Genomic DNA, 14206 nt, shown 5'->3' with positions numbered 1-14206 from the left:
GTTTCCTCTGTTTTTTTGAAAACCTGTTTGTCCAATGCATTAAAGTGAGTGAGTTATTGCGCGTCTGGATCTTGCAGACAAAACGCCTAATATGGAAGCGCCAATGATATAGATGTAGGCCTATGTCGCTGAGAGACAGATGTGTACATGCAACACAAAGCTGGTGTCATTTCGGTAAAGTTAAAACATGGCAGTCTCCAGCAGTGGAGTATTCTTAATGGAAAAAAAGCGGTGACAAATTTTGCTTTGCATGGCTGTTAGTGTGTGATCCCACTGATAGTGCTGGCGCCAGGTGCCATATGGAAAGTAGTGAGCGATTAGACACCAGGTTATAAAATAACTAGATGCAAGCATTCTCACTTCATGACGTGATAAATACTTAAACAACTAATTTTAGGGGCATTCAAGGGCTTTATAGCACATATGCACACTACAAGTTCTGTCTGTTCTTTGGGAGTAAACTCATAAAATATGTTTGCAGAGGCCTCTGATTCTGTGAAGTGGCACCTTTGAAAGCCCTCTTCGCTCAGAGCAACTGGAAGGCCCAGGTTCAAGTCCCTCATGGGGCAGCAAGCATCTGCCCTGCTGAAGTGTCCTTGAGCAAGAGACCCTCAATTCTGGCTAGCTGCAGGGTCGCTTTCCTGTGGCCAAGCCTGACCCCTGACCTCCCTGTGGAGAGGGGGCAAAAGGAGAGAAAGTCCCCTCAGGGATCAATTAGAGGATCACAAATTAATTCCCTTGTGTTGAGTGGAAAGGGCGGGGCAGCAACAGCTTGCATACTGACACAAAGCTCTTGGTGCTGACATAGCTCTCTGTAAAGAACTATGAACTTGGGCATGTTGCTTCACAAGCGCAATAACCTCAATACAACATGTTTCATTAATATCAAGAGGAAGCAATCTGCAATTGGTTCATTTTTCTAGAATTATACTGATTTTAAACCCAAATTAAAACAAAATGCTGAAAGCTACTTTACTCAGTGCCTACATAGTATTGGACAGTACGAGTTGTAAGACACACCCAACGCTTACTGTCCTGCCTCCTTTCTCTTACCTGAGGTGCAACACTTCCATCTTGTGGCGGCTTTCAGGAACAGACTTTCCCTCCTGGTTCCACTCGGCTGAGACGGCAGCGAGAGACAGAATGTAGTCTAACTGATGAAAGTAAAGATTATACGCAAATTATCTTCTCTACAGTCATTCACCTATCATCCTTAAAAAATAGCTGTCATTAAATTAGCATTGTAACTAGCTTCTTGTTGATCAAGGTAGAGCATGCAGACTCTAAAGTGTGTTACACTAATAATTAAGGTCACAGTTTGATTATTTTAAAACACCCGTGCAAAAGGATAGTAACTGGTGTTGCACCAACATAGACTAGTGCAACATTTGCTTAACAAATTTATGCAATTTGCCAGCATAGCACAATCTCCACATCAATTACACTGTAGAACGCATTACCATTCGCAGCAAATGTGGTTTTGTATTCAGCGAATTTCATATACTGTAGTTGCAACATTAATTACACTCCAATCACACAGGTTTCTGTTAGTAACACTAACATTTTTTTAAGCACTAATGTCTTACTTGTAACAAGCATTCTGAATATACCACAAGCTAGAATAAATAAAGTAAAACGTGTGTGATCAGGCCTCTGAAGTGCGATACCTGGATATAAATGCGGACCATTACTGACAGGACAGAATTCAGTCATAACAAGTCATTCATTTTAAATTTGATGGATGAAGCAAGAGGGAGATGAATAAATTCACCAATTGTCCTCCAACATATCAACACAAAACACAGCATCCACAACATCCTTACGCACATACAATCTTCCGGCCAAAAAGTCACTGGTCTGGTCTGTGTTTTATTAAGTAAGCATCTAGTTCAGTTCACTTTCAGTCAGCAATAGCCACAGTTTATAAGTCACAGAAGTTTATCCTGTGAAACAGCAGGTCCCCAGCTGAAATAACCAAAGAAATAAATGATTGTCCCATGTTGGAAATAAAGGAATACAAGGGCAGGTTAATGAGATCAAAGTGTCTGCACACAGGCAGGTGTATGAACATAAAAATAGCACAGACCAACAACCATTTTTGGATTTCATTGAAATGAATATATTGATCAATTCCAATTCAATGTCAGAAGGTAAATTCAGGTAAAGCAGAGATAAAATGGGAGCAGATATTTCTTCAGCATTTTGTCATTTTTAAGGTTTGCCTGCCCAGGACAAGACTTAGTTTTGATATGAGAAAATATTTTTCTAGTTTTTCTTCTTGCATTATAAAAACCTATGCACCTTTCATCTTTCAAATACAAAAGAGCATTTTTTCTTCATGCAAGGAAATACATTTCTCCCTGACAAGCCACCAACACGGCAGATCATTGGGGGACAAACTGCTAAAAACTATATAATCGATCAGATTCTAGCTTCTTAAAATGCTTCATTCATAGGCGTGATAGTATGCCCTAAGGGGCAAACAACAGGCTACGGCTATTCTTTGCTGCAAGATGCTCGAGTATTTGGCAATTCAGATCTGAACACCTAATCTCATCTGCGGTGGCTTGGTCAAAGGGAAGACAGTCTTGTTCGCTGAGGAGTTCCAGCAAGTTGTTCGGCAGTGGCCACTCAAGATGTCTGCTGGTGGACTTTGCTGTTGGAGTGTGTGCCTGGTGCCCTCTGAGGCTCGGGCCTGAACAACAGTGATGCCCCGTCTTTAGTCACTTCCCCAACCAATATGGAATATGGACCGTTAAAAATATTTCATGCTGCCCTTTGGTTGCTGACGAGTCTATGGTTCGGTATGATCCTCCATTCATAATTTGGCATTTTTCCCATTTCGCTTAGGAAAGACTGCATATAGAAAAAAAAAAAACTTCTCTCCAATCTTACTATGAATACTTGACAGATAAATGAGGGAAAAGCAATGGGCTTGACACAGTGTCTTCCTGCATTTCCTCCCCTTTGATAAAGCACCCGTTCGGACATCAACAGCAGCAGCTCTTCAATCAATGCACCGAGCGCAGGGAGGCTAACTCCTGCTTAGCCCGGTTAGACAGTGTAAGGCAGAGCAAGCTGGGCGGGGCGGAAAGGGGAATATATGATCACTAGCTTCCAATTGCCTTCAGATTATTACCATCAAGTGAGTCGGATAAGGTGAAGAAGCCGAGAAGGAACTGAGGACGCTGGAGGGCAGACCGGGAGTCTTTGGGGTAAATAATAAAGTGATATGGAGGCTGTCTAGTGCAGACTGTGGTGGGTCTGGAGCCGGTCCTGGAGGTTTGGTCTTGAAGGCTGCAGGGTGGGTTTGAGGAAAAAGAGAAGTGTGGTCTCTGGTCAGTTGGTGGTCGGTCATTTCTGTCTGGCAAAGGCTCTGTAGAGGGCGAAGCCCAGGACTGCGACCACAGCCGAGCCCAACGCCACTCTCAGCCAGAATGACGTGTTGCTCATGTCTGAACCGTTCAGGTGTCTGGGGAGGGGAGAAAAATCATGAAGAGACAGGCACATAAAAACAGCACACAGTAGCTACTTTTAGCGCAATCAATTTATAGTTTCTCAACCCATAAGTTTCCTAGGACTGGAAAACTCATCTTTAAATTTTCCAGGTTTTCAAGGACGCTCGATTTTAGCAAAAAATAGTAGTTGTCAAACCAGAACGTACGGGTACATTGCTGCCCAGGCAAGCTTGGTGTAGATGTTCTTGCTGGTGGAGTCGAGGGAGAGGCTGGAGAAGGGCAGCGGAGGAGGCAGCCGGTGCTTGTAACAGAACTCAGCCGGGGTCATGCCATGGAGCTGCTTCACCTCAGGAAGGTCCGCCTTGGAAGCCACCAACACACATGGGATGTTGCTCTCCATGTAGTGTTGCTAAGAAAAGACACATGATAAAAGAGTGGAGAAATTCAGCTGAGAGAGAAACGGAAGAAAATCTAGGTTACGGTTATCATCTATGGGATGAGGTCTGCCACTGTGCGAAACCCAGTGAGGATATCTTTGAAGGAAATTGCTTGTCATTTAGAGTTAAAGCCCATTTACTTCTGTCTAGGTCTAGTTTACATTTCCTCCAATCATTTTGAAATGTAAGCTGTATGTAATTCAATTTTTTAACATTTACTTTTTTCAAGTTTAGAGGTAAAGAGAACACACACACACAGCATGGTGCAGACTTGTGATAGGCAAAAAAAAAAAAAAAAAAAAAAAAAGATCTGTCGCACAACCCTTCTGTTTCATCAGGGTGCCATTTTTTAAAATACACATTTCACGGTGTCAAACCTAACTTGAAATTAACTGCTGTCCCGACTAACTAAAACACCCTAAATAAGAAGACATGAATTTGACAACAAAGTTTGTAAGACGACATGTTTAAGGATTATTTCCTGGCGCAGACTCCCATTTCTAACTGTGGGTGTCAGGTGATTGACAGTAAGCAGAGTGTAACGTAACGCAGCGCTGATATGGAAACACTCAACACTGAAATGACTATAAAACAGAAACTTTGACAAAACCAAATTGAGGCTTTGTGTTTACCGTGTTGGATTATCTAGCTCGGGCAATTTTCATGCTGTGCAAGAATAAATGGCTTCTTCTGAAGGGAAGAAAACAAGCCCTGATATCTCCAGCCACGCTGACTTTGTGCACACAGCACCAGTTACCGACCTTGTATATACTGGCACAGTAGTCGAAGGAGTGTGGGTCACTGGTGTCGTACATGAGACACGCGACATCACAGGAGGCGTCTGATGCCTTCAGGACCTCCGTCTCCACATCCACCTCATAGAGCTGTGGAGGGAAGAGAAGAGTGTGGCGGTGAGGCTTCGTTTTACTGTAATAATGATCAAAACAAAGGTCCGGTGTTGAGGTCAGGGAGGGAGCTACTTACGATAAGATACTTCTCCTGGTTGCTGACTTGGACAGTGTTTATGGTATAGGGGGAAAAGGCACTGCTGGAATTTCCTTTACTCTGGAGAAAACAGAGAAAAAACAGTCACACCTCACTGTCATTAGTGTTGATGGTGGAGATACTGACAGTTTTTTTTAATTAGCTCAAGTGATTAGATGTCACTTGGAGGCAAAAAGCCTGATGCTATCTGTAACAGTAATCTGTAACAGTTTAATACCACAACGCTTGACATGTTCAGTCCCAGACTAACAGATGGTGTCGTACCACAACGCTGCGGCCCACAAAAGCCTGGAGAAAGGCCGTTTTGCCCGTCCCCCGTGGTCCGATCACCTTGCAGAGAAACACTGAGCGCTGGGTCTGGCCCTTCTCCAGGTCCACCTCTTTCTCCCGTGTCACTGCACACACAAACAAGCACACACGCACACAAAATAAACACGATGCATAAACAGACAGTAACAGAGAGAAAAGAACAAAGAAATGTAGCAAAACAAATAAAAACAAGTACTGATTAATAACAGTGTAAAGCACTGTAACAAATCACATGCTAAAGCCAGCTGGTGGCCAACAGCCAGTCCCCACAACACTTGTTAAAAGGTGTGACTGTGTTGCAGGGCTTTCTGGCCTCTCACACATTTATAGTAGGGTCAACTAAAGGTGCTCACCTCCGAGGCAAAGACAGAATTTGTGTGATTAGTGCCAGTGAGACTTATTACATCACGCTCTCTAATCCTGCCCTAGTTTGCAGAGATACCGTCCTCAGACTCACACTAGTTCTCACACAGGTATACGCACAGATACACGACTACAACTACACATACACAAGACATACCTCCTCATATCAGCTCTCAGACAATAACTGACTATCTTAATCACTATGCTTTTAGTTAATGTTAGCAGGTAACAAAGGACATTTCATACCATGCAATGCATACATGCACACACACTCGTACCTTCCACAACACTCCCAATTCCAAGTCTACCATTCGTTCACGTGTCACTCCTACCTCAGAGGACATACATGCAAATCTATAGGCCTATAATGGACCAGATTAGACGAGTAATCCTCCTACACAAGAGAGTTTAACTATGAGACCGGGATTATTGATTCTAAGGAAGACGTATCCATCGTCCTCGGGAGACTTCCTTCCTTCTAATTTAGCTGCTTGTTGACATGAGCTACAACCGGCTGACGTCCATCCACCTTCATCCCTACACATGGGCAGGCACAAATACACACACACCTGTGACTGCTGCAGTCTGTGACTCCTGCTCAGTGAGGATAGGGTAGCCTAGGTATCCTAGGTACTCCAGGCAACGGTGGATGTCAAGGTATGCAGAAAGCCTGCATATGAAGGCATGGACATACATGTGAGCTTTCAGCAGTGCAGACTAAGGAATAAAACACTCCAATAAAATGGTGCACAAAAAGTGTAAAACCAACGCATGCTTGCAAACATACAGAAACATTAACAATCGACTAAGATACTTGCGTCCATTGACAAAGGTAGCCTCGGTAAGAGATGTAGCCCTCGTCTGTGGTTGGGACAGCCGTATAAACCTCTGCGCCCCACGGCATGTAGGGAAATGCGCAAAACAGATTCTTCAGCTCTGAGGGGGACAGAGCGGAGTCCTTATCCTGGGAGGGAACACAGGCAACTTCTTCAAAACAAGGAAACCCTTCTCTATGGAACAAGTAGCGTAACAATAACACTGAAAACCTCTATGGTAAATTGCAGACAATTCAAGTACTTGGCTAGAAGAAACTTATTTTCAAATTCCTCTTCATTTGCGCCCTCTTTATTTGTATTGAATATATTTGCATATATTCAATACAAAGTCGTATTTACTCACTGCTACTCACTTCGTCGTACTTCTCAAACAGCCGCTGGAGGAACTGGTGACCTAAATGGTTGAGCTCTGTGCTGCAGCCCACAGGAACCCGTAGTCTGACAACATAAAAACAACAATTAGACATTTAAATAACTGGGCATACCTGATTGGTCTGTAGAAACACAAACACACACACAAAACACACACACACAAAACACACACACACACACACAGAGCCACGTGTACATGCAGGAGAGACAAGCCAAGTCTGAAATAGATAACTATAAATAATGCAGCGTCAGGATCTTTATCTTTGTACTCCCAACTGTTCCAACAGAACCTACTGAAATAATGTATAGGGTTGCAAAGGGTTGGAAACTTTCTGGTAAATTCACAGAAACTTTCTGGAAAATTTCCATGGGAAGTTAAGCTTGGAAATTTTGTAAATTCTACCCAAGTTCAATAGAAAATAGTGAGCTTTCATGTATTTGGAAAATATTAAATTCTAGATGTTGTGGTTAAAACTTCCCCATTTAAGAAATTTGACTGGGAATTCAGTTGAATTGCAGCCCTCTGCATGCACTGTGCATTCCTCCATCATGTGCAGTGCAATCTTTCATCACATGTACAGGTCTTTTTTGGGAGAGGAAAGTAGGGAACACATTATTCAACATTCCTGTTTTCTTGTTGTTCAATGAAAGAATCGCATGTAAACAGTCAACTCATTTAATTAAAGTTCATTGCTAAATTGTCAATTTTTGATTTCTGCTAGAAGGGTTTGCATTTATGTCTGCTTAAGACAAAGCAAAATGTTTATATTTCTCCCTGCAAATGACATGGTAAATACAGCCTGTGCAAATAACCCAGCCAAATTTCCCTATTATTCCCGTTAATTACCATACATTCTTGTTAATTCCCATAGAAAGTTTCCACCTCTGAATATTCCCAAAATTTTGCAACCCTACTAATATGTCTCAGTTCAGCAGACAGAGCACTGGACATACTGTGGGTAAAGGTAGTCATCTGTCAGCTCCAGGGTATCGTCATAACCAAACTTCCTGAGGATCGTCCATGTGGTTTCATGTCGGCCCCTCTGGATAAATAATGTATTAAGGAACAAGAAACCTGAGAAAAAAACACAAAAGAGACAGAGTAGCCAACTATTAGTTTAGTGTGGCATTCCAAAAACAGTTTTAAATTTGCATGTTCTTGTTCCTGGCTGAGTTTTACCATTGAGGGTCAGGCCGTTGTCCTGCACTCCGTCGCTGGTGTTCTTCCACACTACTGTCTTCACATCTTCTAAGGCTTGAGGTGCCAGAGGGTTCCCAAAACAAGATTTCTATACAAAACAGATGGATTCTTAATAGAAAACACTCACTCTTTCATACAATGAACAGCTGAGCAAACACGTGATTAGTTAAGTGTTTTTGACCGGTACCTGAAAGCAGTTGAGTTCAGCATCACTGAGGATACGGTCGTTGTCCTGGTCGGAAATGCAGAAGATCCGGCTGAGGGCTCGGACACACGGGGGCTTCAGCTGGAGAACACATCAGAGGACAAAGAAGGAATGATGCAATCCACCAATCATTCGTATCTGTACAAGAGTGGGTCGGAACAAACTGAAAGATGAGCTGCCCCCAAATGGCCTCCCATCTCTAAAAATGTCTGACCTGTTTGTCCTCAGGGTCATAAAGAGGGGCGGTGGGGTGGAGAACTGCCTTCTGGGCGTAGTAAAACAGCTCTGAAATGTTTTTGAGGTTCTTCGCAGAACACTTGAAAGGGAAAACAGCAAAAAGAGTATTTCAGTTTTACAATTATCTTGGCAAACTAATAGGCATGCACAGTGTAGTGTGTGTTTGTAATTATTTGTGTGCAACCAGGCAACCATGTTTGTGTGTCAGAGGGAAGGCTAGCAAGTGTGTGCAGGCCTGAGTGAGAGGGAGGCTTCACCTCGACACATGTCTCGATCTCAGAGAACTGGTTCATGATGGGTAGGATGGTTTCCATTGAGCTCCCAGAGCGCAGATCTGACTTGTTTCCCACTAGGATGATGGGAACCCTGATACAACAAAGGGAGACAATATAAAATAACTGAATAAACACACAAGCACTGCATGCAGACACACATTTTTAGGTGCTTAAAGTCAACATAGTTTCATTCACTCCAGTCATGCGTACCCCTGCACTTCACCTGAGCATCTAGAAAGCACTGAGGTTGTGACAATATTTTCTATTTATCTGTTTTTGTTTACCTGATGCCCTTATCCAGGGCGACTTAGTGCAACAGTAGAATATGCTTAAATTCCTAGATTTCCAACATTGCACGCAGCCAATAGCAAGTAGTGCAAAGGTCAATGGCACAGCGCCTAGACAACAGCGCAGCCCAGGCAGCACACACCCACCATAAGATTTTGTGGAATCAACAGCTGATACATACTTGTTCCCCTTCTCGGCTTCTCCATTTACTAAAGGTATCCATTTAGTTTTGATCTGAAAGACAAGGGGCAACTTATGACAAGAGTGTAATTTGTTTGTAGTCTTACCTTTATAATGTATTGATTAAATGTGGTGTACTTGCTACAGTATATGGACTGAATCTGTTCGACAGTGTAAAGAAGCAGGAGATTCCTACCTTGTCTATCGTGTCCTCGTTGGTGACATCATACACTACGCACACCACATTGGCCTGTGTGGGTTGGAGAAAGGACAGTTGGCAAGGACTTCATACGAAGCACACAGAGTTAACAGACTCCATTCAACCCCTTTTAATGAAACCCCTAGCATGCATTACAGTTCTCTGAACACTAAAGAAACAACAATAGCTCCACTTCAAGATATCTGCAGAAAAAAACAAACTTACAATCACAGAAAGAAAGTAACTTTTTTTGTCTACAGTGAATTCCAAAATTAACTTACAACAAACATTATTTTACCAGCCAAGTAGGTTTTTAGAGAAAACCAAAAAGACCTCCACACCAAAGTGGCTGGTAAGGTAGACAAACTCAACAAACTCTGTTCCAGATCGTTCAGGCCCAATTTAACCCCTGGCTGCATCTGGTTTTAATTTTTCTCACCATCTTTCAATGCTCTCATATCGTTTTAAAGTGTGACATTTAGTATGTTTACTAGTGCTGGGTGGTATACATACCTTGATGATCTCGTCTTTCAGGACTTCATCAGTCTGCTCAGTCTCTGTTGGGGTTAAGGATAAACATAATTAATCCTGCAAGTCGTGCCATACAGACCCACATGCACCGTGTCTCATCCCTGACACGTAGCTTCAACAAACTCACAAACTGTTATAGCTCACGTCCAAATGTGCAACATACACACACACACACACATCAATCAGAGGACTGAATACTGATGGAGTTGCTGTGTATTAGCCTTCAGGACACGTCACCTGAATAGTCCACTATGTGTGTGGGCACCTTCTCTGGGGTGACATCAGCGGGGATGGTGATCTCTTCAGCTCTGAGGGGAACCTGTGGGAGATCAAAAACCAAATGCTGTTTGAGAAGAACTTTCAATTAAAAGTTCATTAGACTGGAGCTGCCAGGAACACAAACCCACATTTAATATCTTACAGGAAGTGCAGATGGAATGGCAGAATTTGAGTTTAAAAACAAAATTAAGGCATAACCTAGAATGCCAGGGAATTGTCAGTTTTGGTGGGAATTGCTGCAAGAACAGTGTAAAATTTTGATGAGTACTTAATACCATGAATACAGTATATGTATAAAAACAAATTGCATGGCACTTACAGCAATATCATTCTATTGTGTAACTACGATCATAAACATTTGCCTGTAGGTGTCTGTCAGAAAAAACACATGGGTTTGTCGTGAGACAATGAAGTCTGGCAAACTCAGAACAGGACAACTGTTTTGGATATTTTGCCATGATACCCTGAACTGGCATCAGTATTCTGCAATGACCATGGTGGTCCAAATCCAACTTGAACGTCAAAGAAAATTAAAACGTCACTTTTTGCGATATACTGTAGTTAACCAACACATTCACTGATGATAGGTAAAATAAACAGAAAGCCCAATCTCCAAAACAACCAATAACACCAAAAGTAAAAAATGGTAAAACATAAAACAGAACTTGAGAGGGAGGAAAAAAGGGCCCAACGCTAATACAGACTATTTATGGAGGAAAATTTTCAGCAGACCATCACTGAGACATTGAGAGCTTAAACTATAGCTGTTGTCTTATCCATATGCAAAGTAAGCTGCAAAGAAAAATGGCACCACCTTTTCCTTAACACTTACATAGGCTTGGGTGAATTTTATTATCTTGCCTACACTAAAGACTACAGAGCTACAATGTGTTTTCGGGGACCGCACAAAAAGGAACCATTCAACTGTGTGCTAGAAAGGAATGAATGTAGCAATGATTAGTAATTCTCTGAGTGGTCAACACAGTAAGCAGCAGTTGCTCAGCTACTCTAGACAATCCTCAAACTTTCAGGGAGGCAGTGTCCTCTAGGAAGTAAACACAGTGGTGCTGCAGCGCTGTACAGACACTTACATGTTCTGGAAACTCCTCTCCAACCAAAGACATGATGAGTGACGTCTTCCCCACCTTGGCTGTTAGGGCAGACAATATGAAGAGGATGAGACAGAGAAAGACTTAAGCAAAGGGTCACTCCAGCTGGTAGGGAGAGACAGACCCCTCACCTCAACATAAGCAGACTGAGGTGGACTTATTGGATTTGTTCTTCAACTGAACTACCCCAGGGTTTGGCTTTTGTAGTGTGATTCAGTTTATTGTAGGGGAATATTTTGCCAGTGTGTGCTTTGCCCGACCTCAAAACTACATGCACTGGTTGATTAGGCTTTATTTGATTATGCCCACACACGCCCTGATATGGAGTCATGTGGTGCTGATTAACATGGCACAAAGCAAACACTATTTTTACCATTGTTTTGCAGGCTATTTCTGTTGTATTAAGGAGAAATGTAATTACTGCATTACTTAGGCTATATTGGCTAAATCAAGTGGGTGACTGAGAACTAGCCTCGGTCCGTGCCATCCTCTTCTATTCCTCTCTCCAATATGAGCTAATTGAAAATGTTTCATTCATGGTGACATGAATGGTTAGCATAATTTAGCTCACAATGCGGGTGCAAAACCATAGAGCAAACTAAAGAAAAGCTGAACAAACAGGAGGCTGACAATCTGACAGCTATTCTTACATTCATGTCAACATAATGCAGCTGCTAGCTGCTAGCTAATAGACAGCTGTTAGAAACCTGTCAGTGATGATGCGTGTGTAATTTAACTGTCAATCCGATGAGGCAACAACATGTTTACAAACTACTCAACGTTACTTTATCACCAAGCATAATTTATTTGGCTATCTTACTCAAGCTAGCTGGTCCTGGTATGCTTCCAGGACATAATTTGGCACAAGTACCGCGTTTGCTAGCAATGGCAATTTTAGTAAACCAAACTAACTTTATCTGATATTACACAGTTAGTGCTGGGAGACTAATTTTCTATTTTCCACAGCTGTCGCTACAAGTCACCATAAGTAGTTGAGATAAGTTAACAAGTTAGTAGAAGTCTAGCTACATCCGCTAGCTAACTAATGCTAGCACGTTAGCTTGTGTTTAGCTGCGCCTCATTGGCATGTCAGTATGAAAGACTTACGCTCCCCCAGTAACAGTATCCTGACGTCTCGTTTCATATTTCTTCTCTTTTTGCGGAACAGATAGACACGCTGTGGTCTTAAAATACGATTTAACTTTCATTTGAAAGTCAAATTTCTAACACCAAATGTGAGCCCCTCCACAACGCTAGCATCCAAGGTGAAACCATATCGTTCCGGTTCACAGACTGGGAAAACTCGCCCTCTGCTGGACAAAACAGCACATTACTCCACTGGCTGGTTGGGTAACTAGCGCCCCCTGTTGGCTGCGTTAATAAATAACTTATACTCAATAACTTTGGTTAAACCTTCACCATAAACTAAGGCAAGGTATACATCTTATTTCAATAAAACATTGTAATTACTTTCAGTTTCATCTTTGGCAGCCCTCAAGTAAACACTAATGGATTAAGGAAGATTGTTTTATATGGAAATGTTGCCATCTGGATAAAGGATAGATATGAGGTAGAGAGCTGTCTCATTTCCAGGTCTGGTACCTATATAAATCTAATAGAAACCTCTCTCTTGTCGACAGCCATGTGGTGATTATTATTATTTCCTTCTGTCAACACAAACAGCATCTTCTAATATGCTGTGTGATCAAAAAGTCCACTGCCTGCACCTTTAAGATAGGCCTATAGAGGTCAACATTTCCTTCTACTCTGAGTGTAGAAACACTGTTTATCTCACTGTGAAGTACACATGGACACACAGAGATATTGCATATGGATTTACCATGAATGAATCCTTTGAAACCTTTTATATTTCTGCAGTATACATTTCATTTGTATGTAGTGTCTGTCTGCATGATATCGCCATTAGAGGTCAGAATTACCATCTACCTTATCTACACTTCTGAAAGTCTACAGGTGGAATTAAAACCAGAATACTTGAATTACCTTTGCTTCCTGTCTCAGTATCAAGACTAAGGCAAACTCAAAAAGCTATATGGTGGTACTACCCATTGTTTTACCCTTTTCTTGTTTAAAGGTAAAGATAATGGACAGATTGCCCTTTCATACGATACGTAAACCAGCTGAACTAGTTGCAATGTAGTTGCCCAACTCAAAAACCTTGAGTAGTTGATCAACACACTATTAATGATACATGATGACTGAACTGGTAGGATGCTCCTCTCCCAATTTTATTATTTTCAGGGGAATGACCTGAAATGATATGAAAAATAACAGTCATGCCTCACTTGTACAGTACCTCTCCATTAAACAAGTTTATTCCAGTTTTTTCTTCTATAAAAAGAATATTGCAGCATGCAGCTTCTATTAAGGCAGTGACAACATGCCCAGAAGTTACTGTAAGGAATTACAGAAATCTGATATTTATGTAGTTTGCCATTTCTCTGGTGATGTTCTGTCACAACTGAGGGGTGATGAGGGTTTTTCATTAGCAGTTTATTACAGTTCTGTCACTGAGTTAAAGTTTTATTTTGTTGCATTTATTTCTAATTGTTTAGTATTTACTTTTGTTGTGGAGTAAGGTGTTTTTCTCTGTCTATTAGCAGTTTAGTACAGTTTTGTTGTTGAGTTATAGTTTTATTTTTGTTGTATTTATTTATAATTGTTTTGTAGTAGTATGTGTTTTGTTTATGAGTTCATTACAATCTCGTTATTGAGTTGTTATTTTATAATTATTCATAGTTTGTAAGCATTTAATTTATGGTTTAGTAATTACAAGTTTATTACAGTCTGTTTTTTGTTTTTTTTAAGTAGAGAAGATGATGAAAGTGCATTTTAGCTTGCAGATAAATAACATGCATGAGCAGTAAGTAAAAAACAAAACAGTAATTACATAATAATTAC

At 41.4% G+C, this 14206-nt stretch overlaps 2 protein-coding genes across 2 annotated transcripts in view; one reads left to right on the top strand and one right to left on the bottom strand.

The window, feature by feature from the left end:
* The window catches only part of c20h8orf33 (chromosome 20 C8orf33 homolog), a 205115-nt gene that overhangs the window by 76908 nt on the left and 114001 nt on the right, over nucleotides 1-14206 (top strand). The window lies entirely within an intron of this gene.
* On the bottom strand, nucleotides 1850-12566 carry rhot2 (ras homolog family member T2). The gene is made up of 19 exons (XM_071926682.2): nucleotides 12392-12566; nucleotides 11267-11325; nucleotides 10134-10215; nucleotides 9879-9922; nucleotides 9363-9416; nucleotides 9168-9220; nucleotides 8681-8789; nucleotides 8401-8502; nucleotides 8169-8267; nucleotides 7961-8069; nucleotides 7735-7855; nucleotides 6762-6846; nucleotides 6391-6536; nucleotides 6142-6242; nucleotides 5165-5295; nucleotides 4880-4960; nucleotides 4657-4779; nucleotides 3665-3867; nucleotides 1850-3472 (listed from the first exon to the last, which is right to left on the bottom strand). Exons 1-19 carry the CDS (start codon nucleotides 12426-12428, stop codon nucleotides 3355-3357), a joined length of 1857 nt encoding a protein of 618 aa, XP_071782783.1. The 5' UTR covers nucleotides 12429-12566; the 3' UTR covers nucleotides 1850-3354.

The sequence above is a fragment of the Centroberyx gerrardi genome, chromosome 20 (genome assembly GCF_048128805.1).
Source record: "Centroberyx gerrardi isolate f3 chromosome 20, fCenGer3.hap1.cur.20231027, whole genome shotgun sequence".
Taxonomy (NCBI): domain Eukaryota; kingdom Metazoa; phylum Chordata; class Actinopteri; order Beryciformes; family Berycidae; genus Centroberyx; species Centroberyx gerrardi.
Note: the sequence above shows the minus strand (reverse complement) of the source record. Positions and strands in the feature narration are given on the sequence as shown.

Coding starts and splice junctions, on each gene's coding strand:
- rhot2 (XM_071926682.2), bottom strand. CDS start 12,428: ATGAAACGAGACGTCAGGATACTGTTACTGGGGGAGC. Junction 8,268..8,400: donor ATGACCCTGAGGACAAACAG/GTCAGACATTTT, acceptor TGTGTTCTCCAG/CTGAAGCCCCCGTGTGTCCG. Junction 6,243..6,390: donor GGCTACCTTTGTCAATGGAC/GCAAGTATCTTA, acceptor CTTCATATGCAG/GCTTTCTGCATACCTTGACA.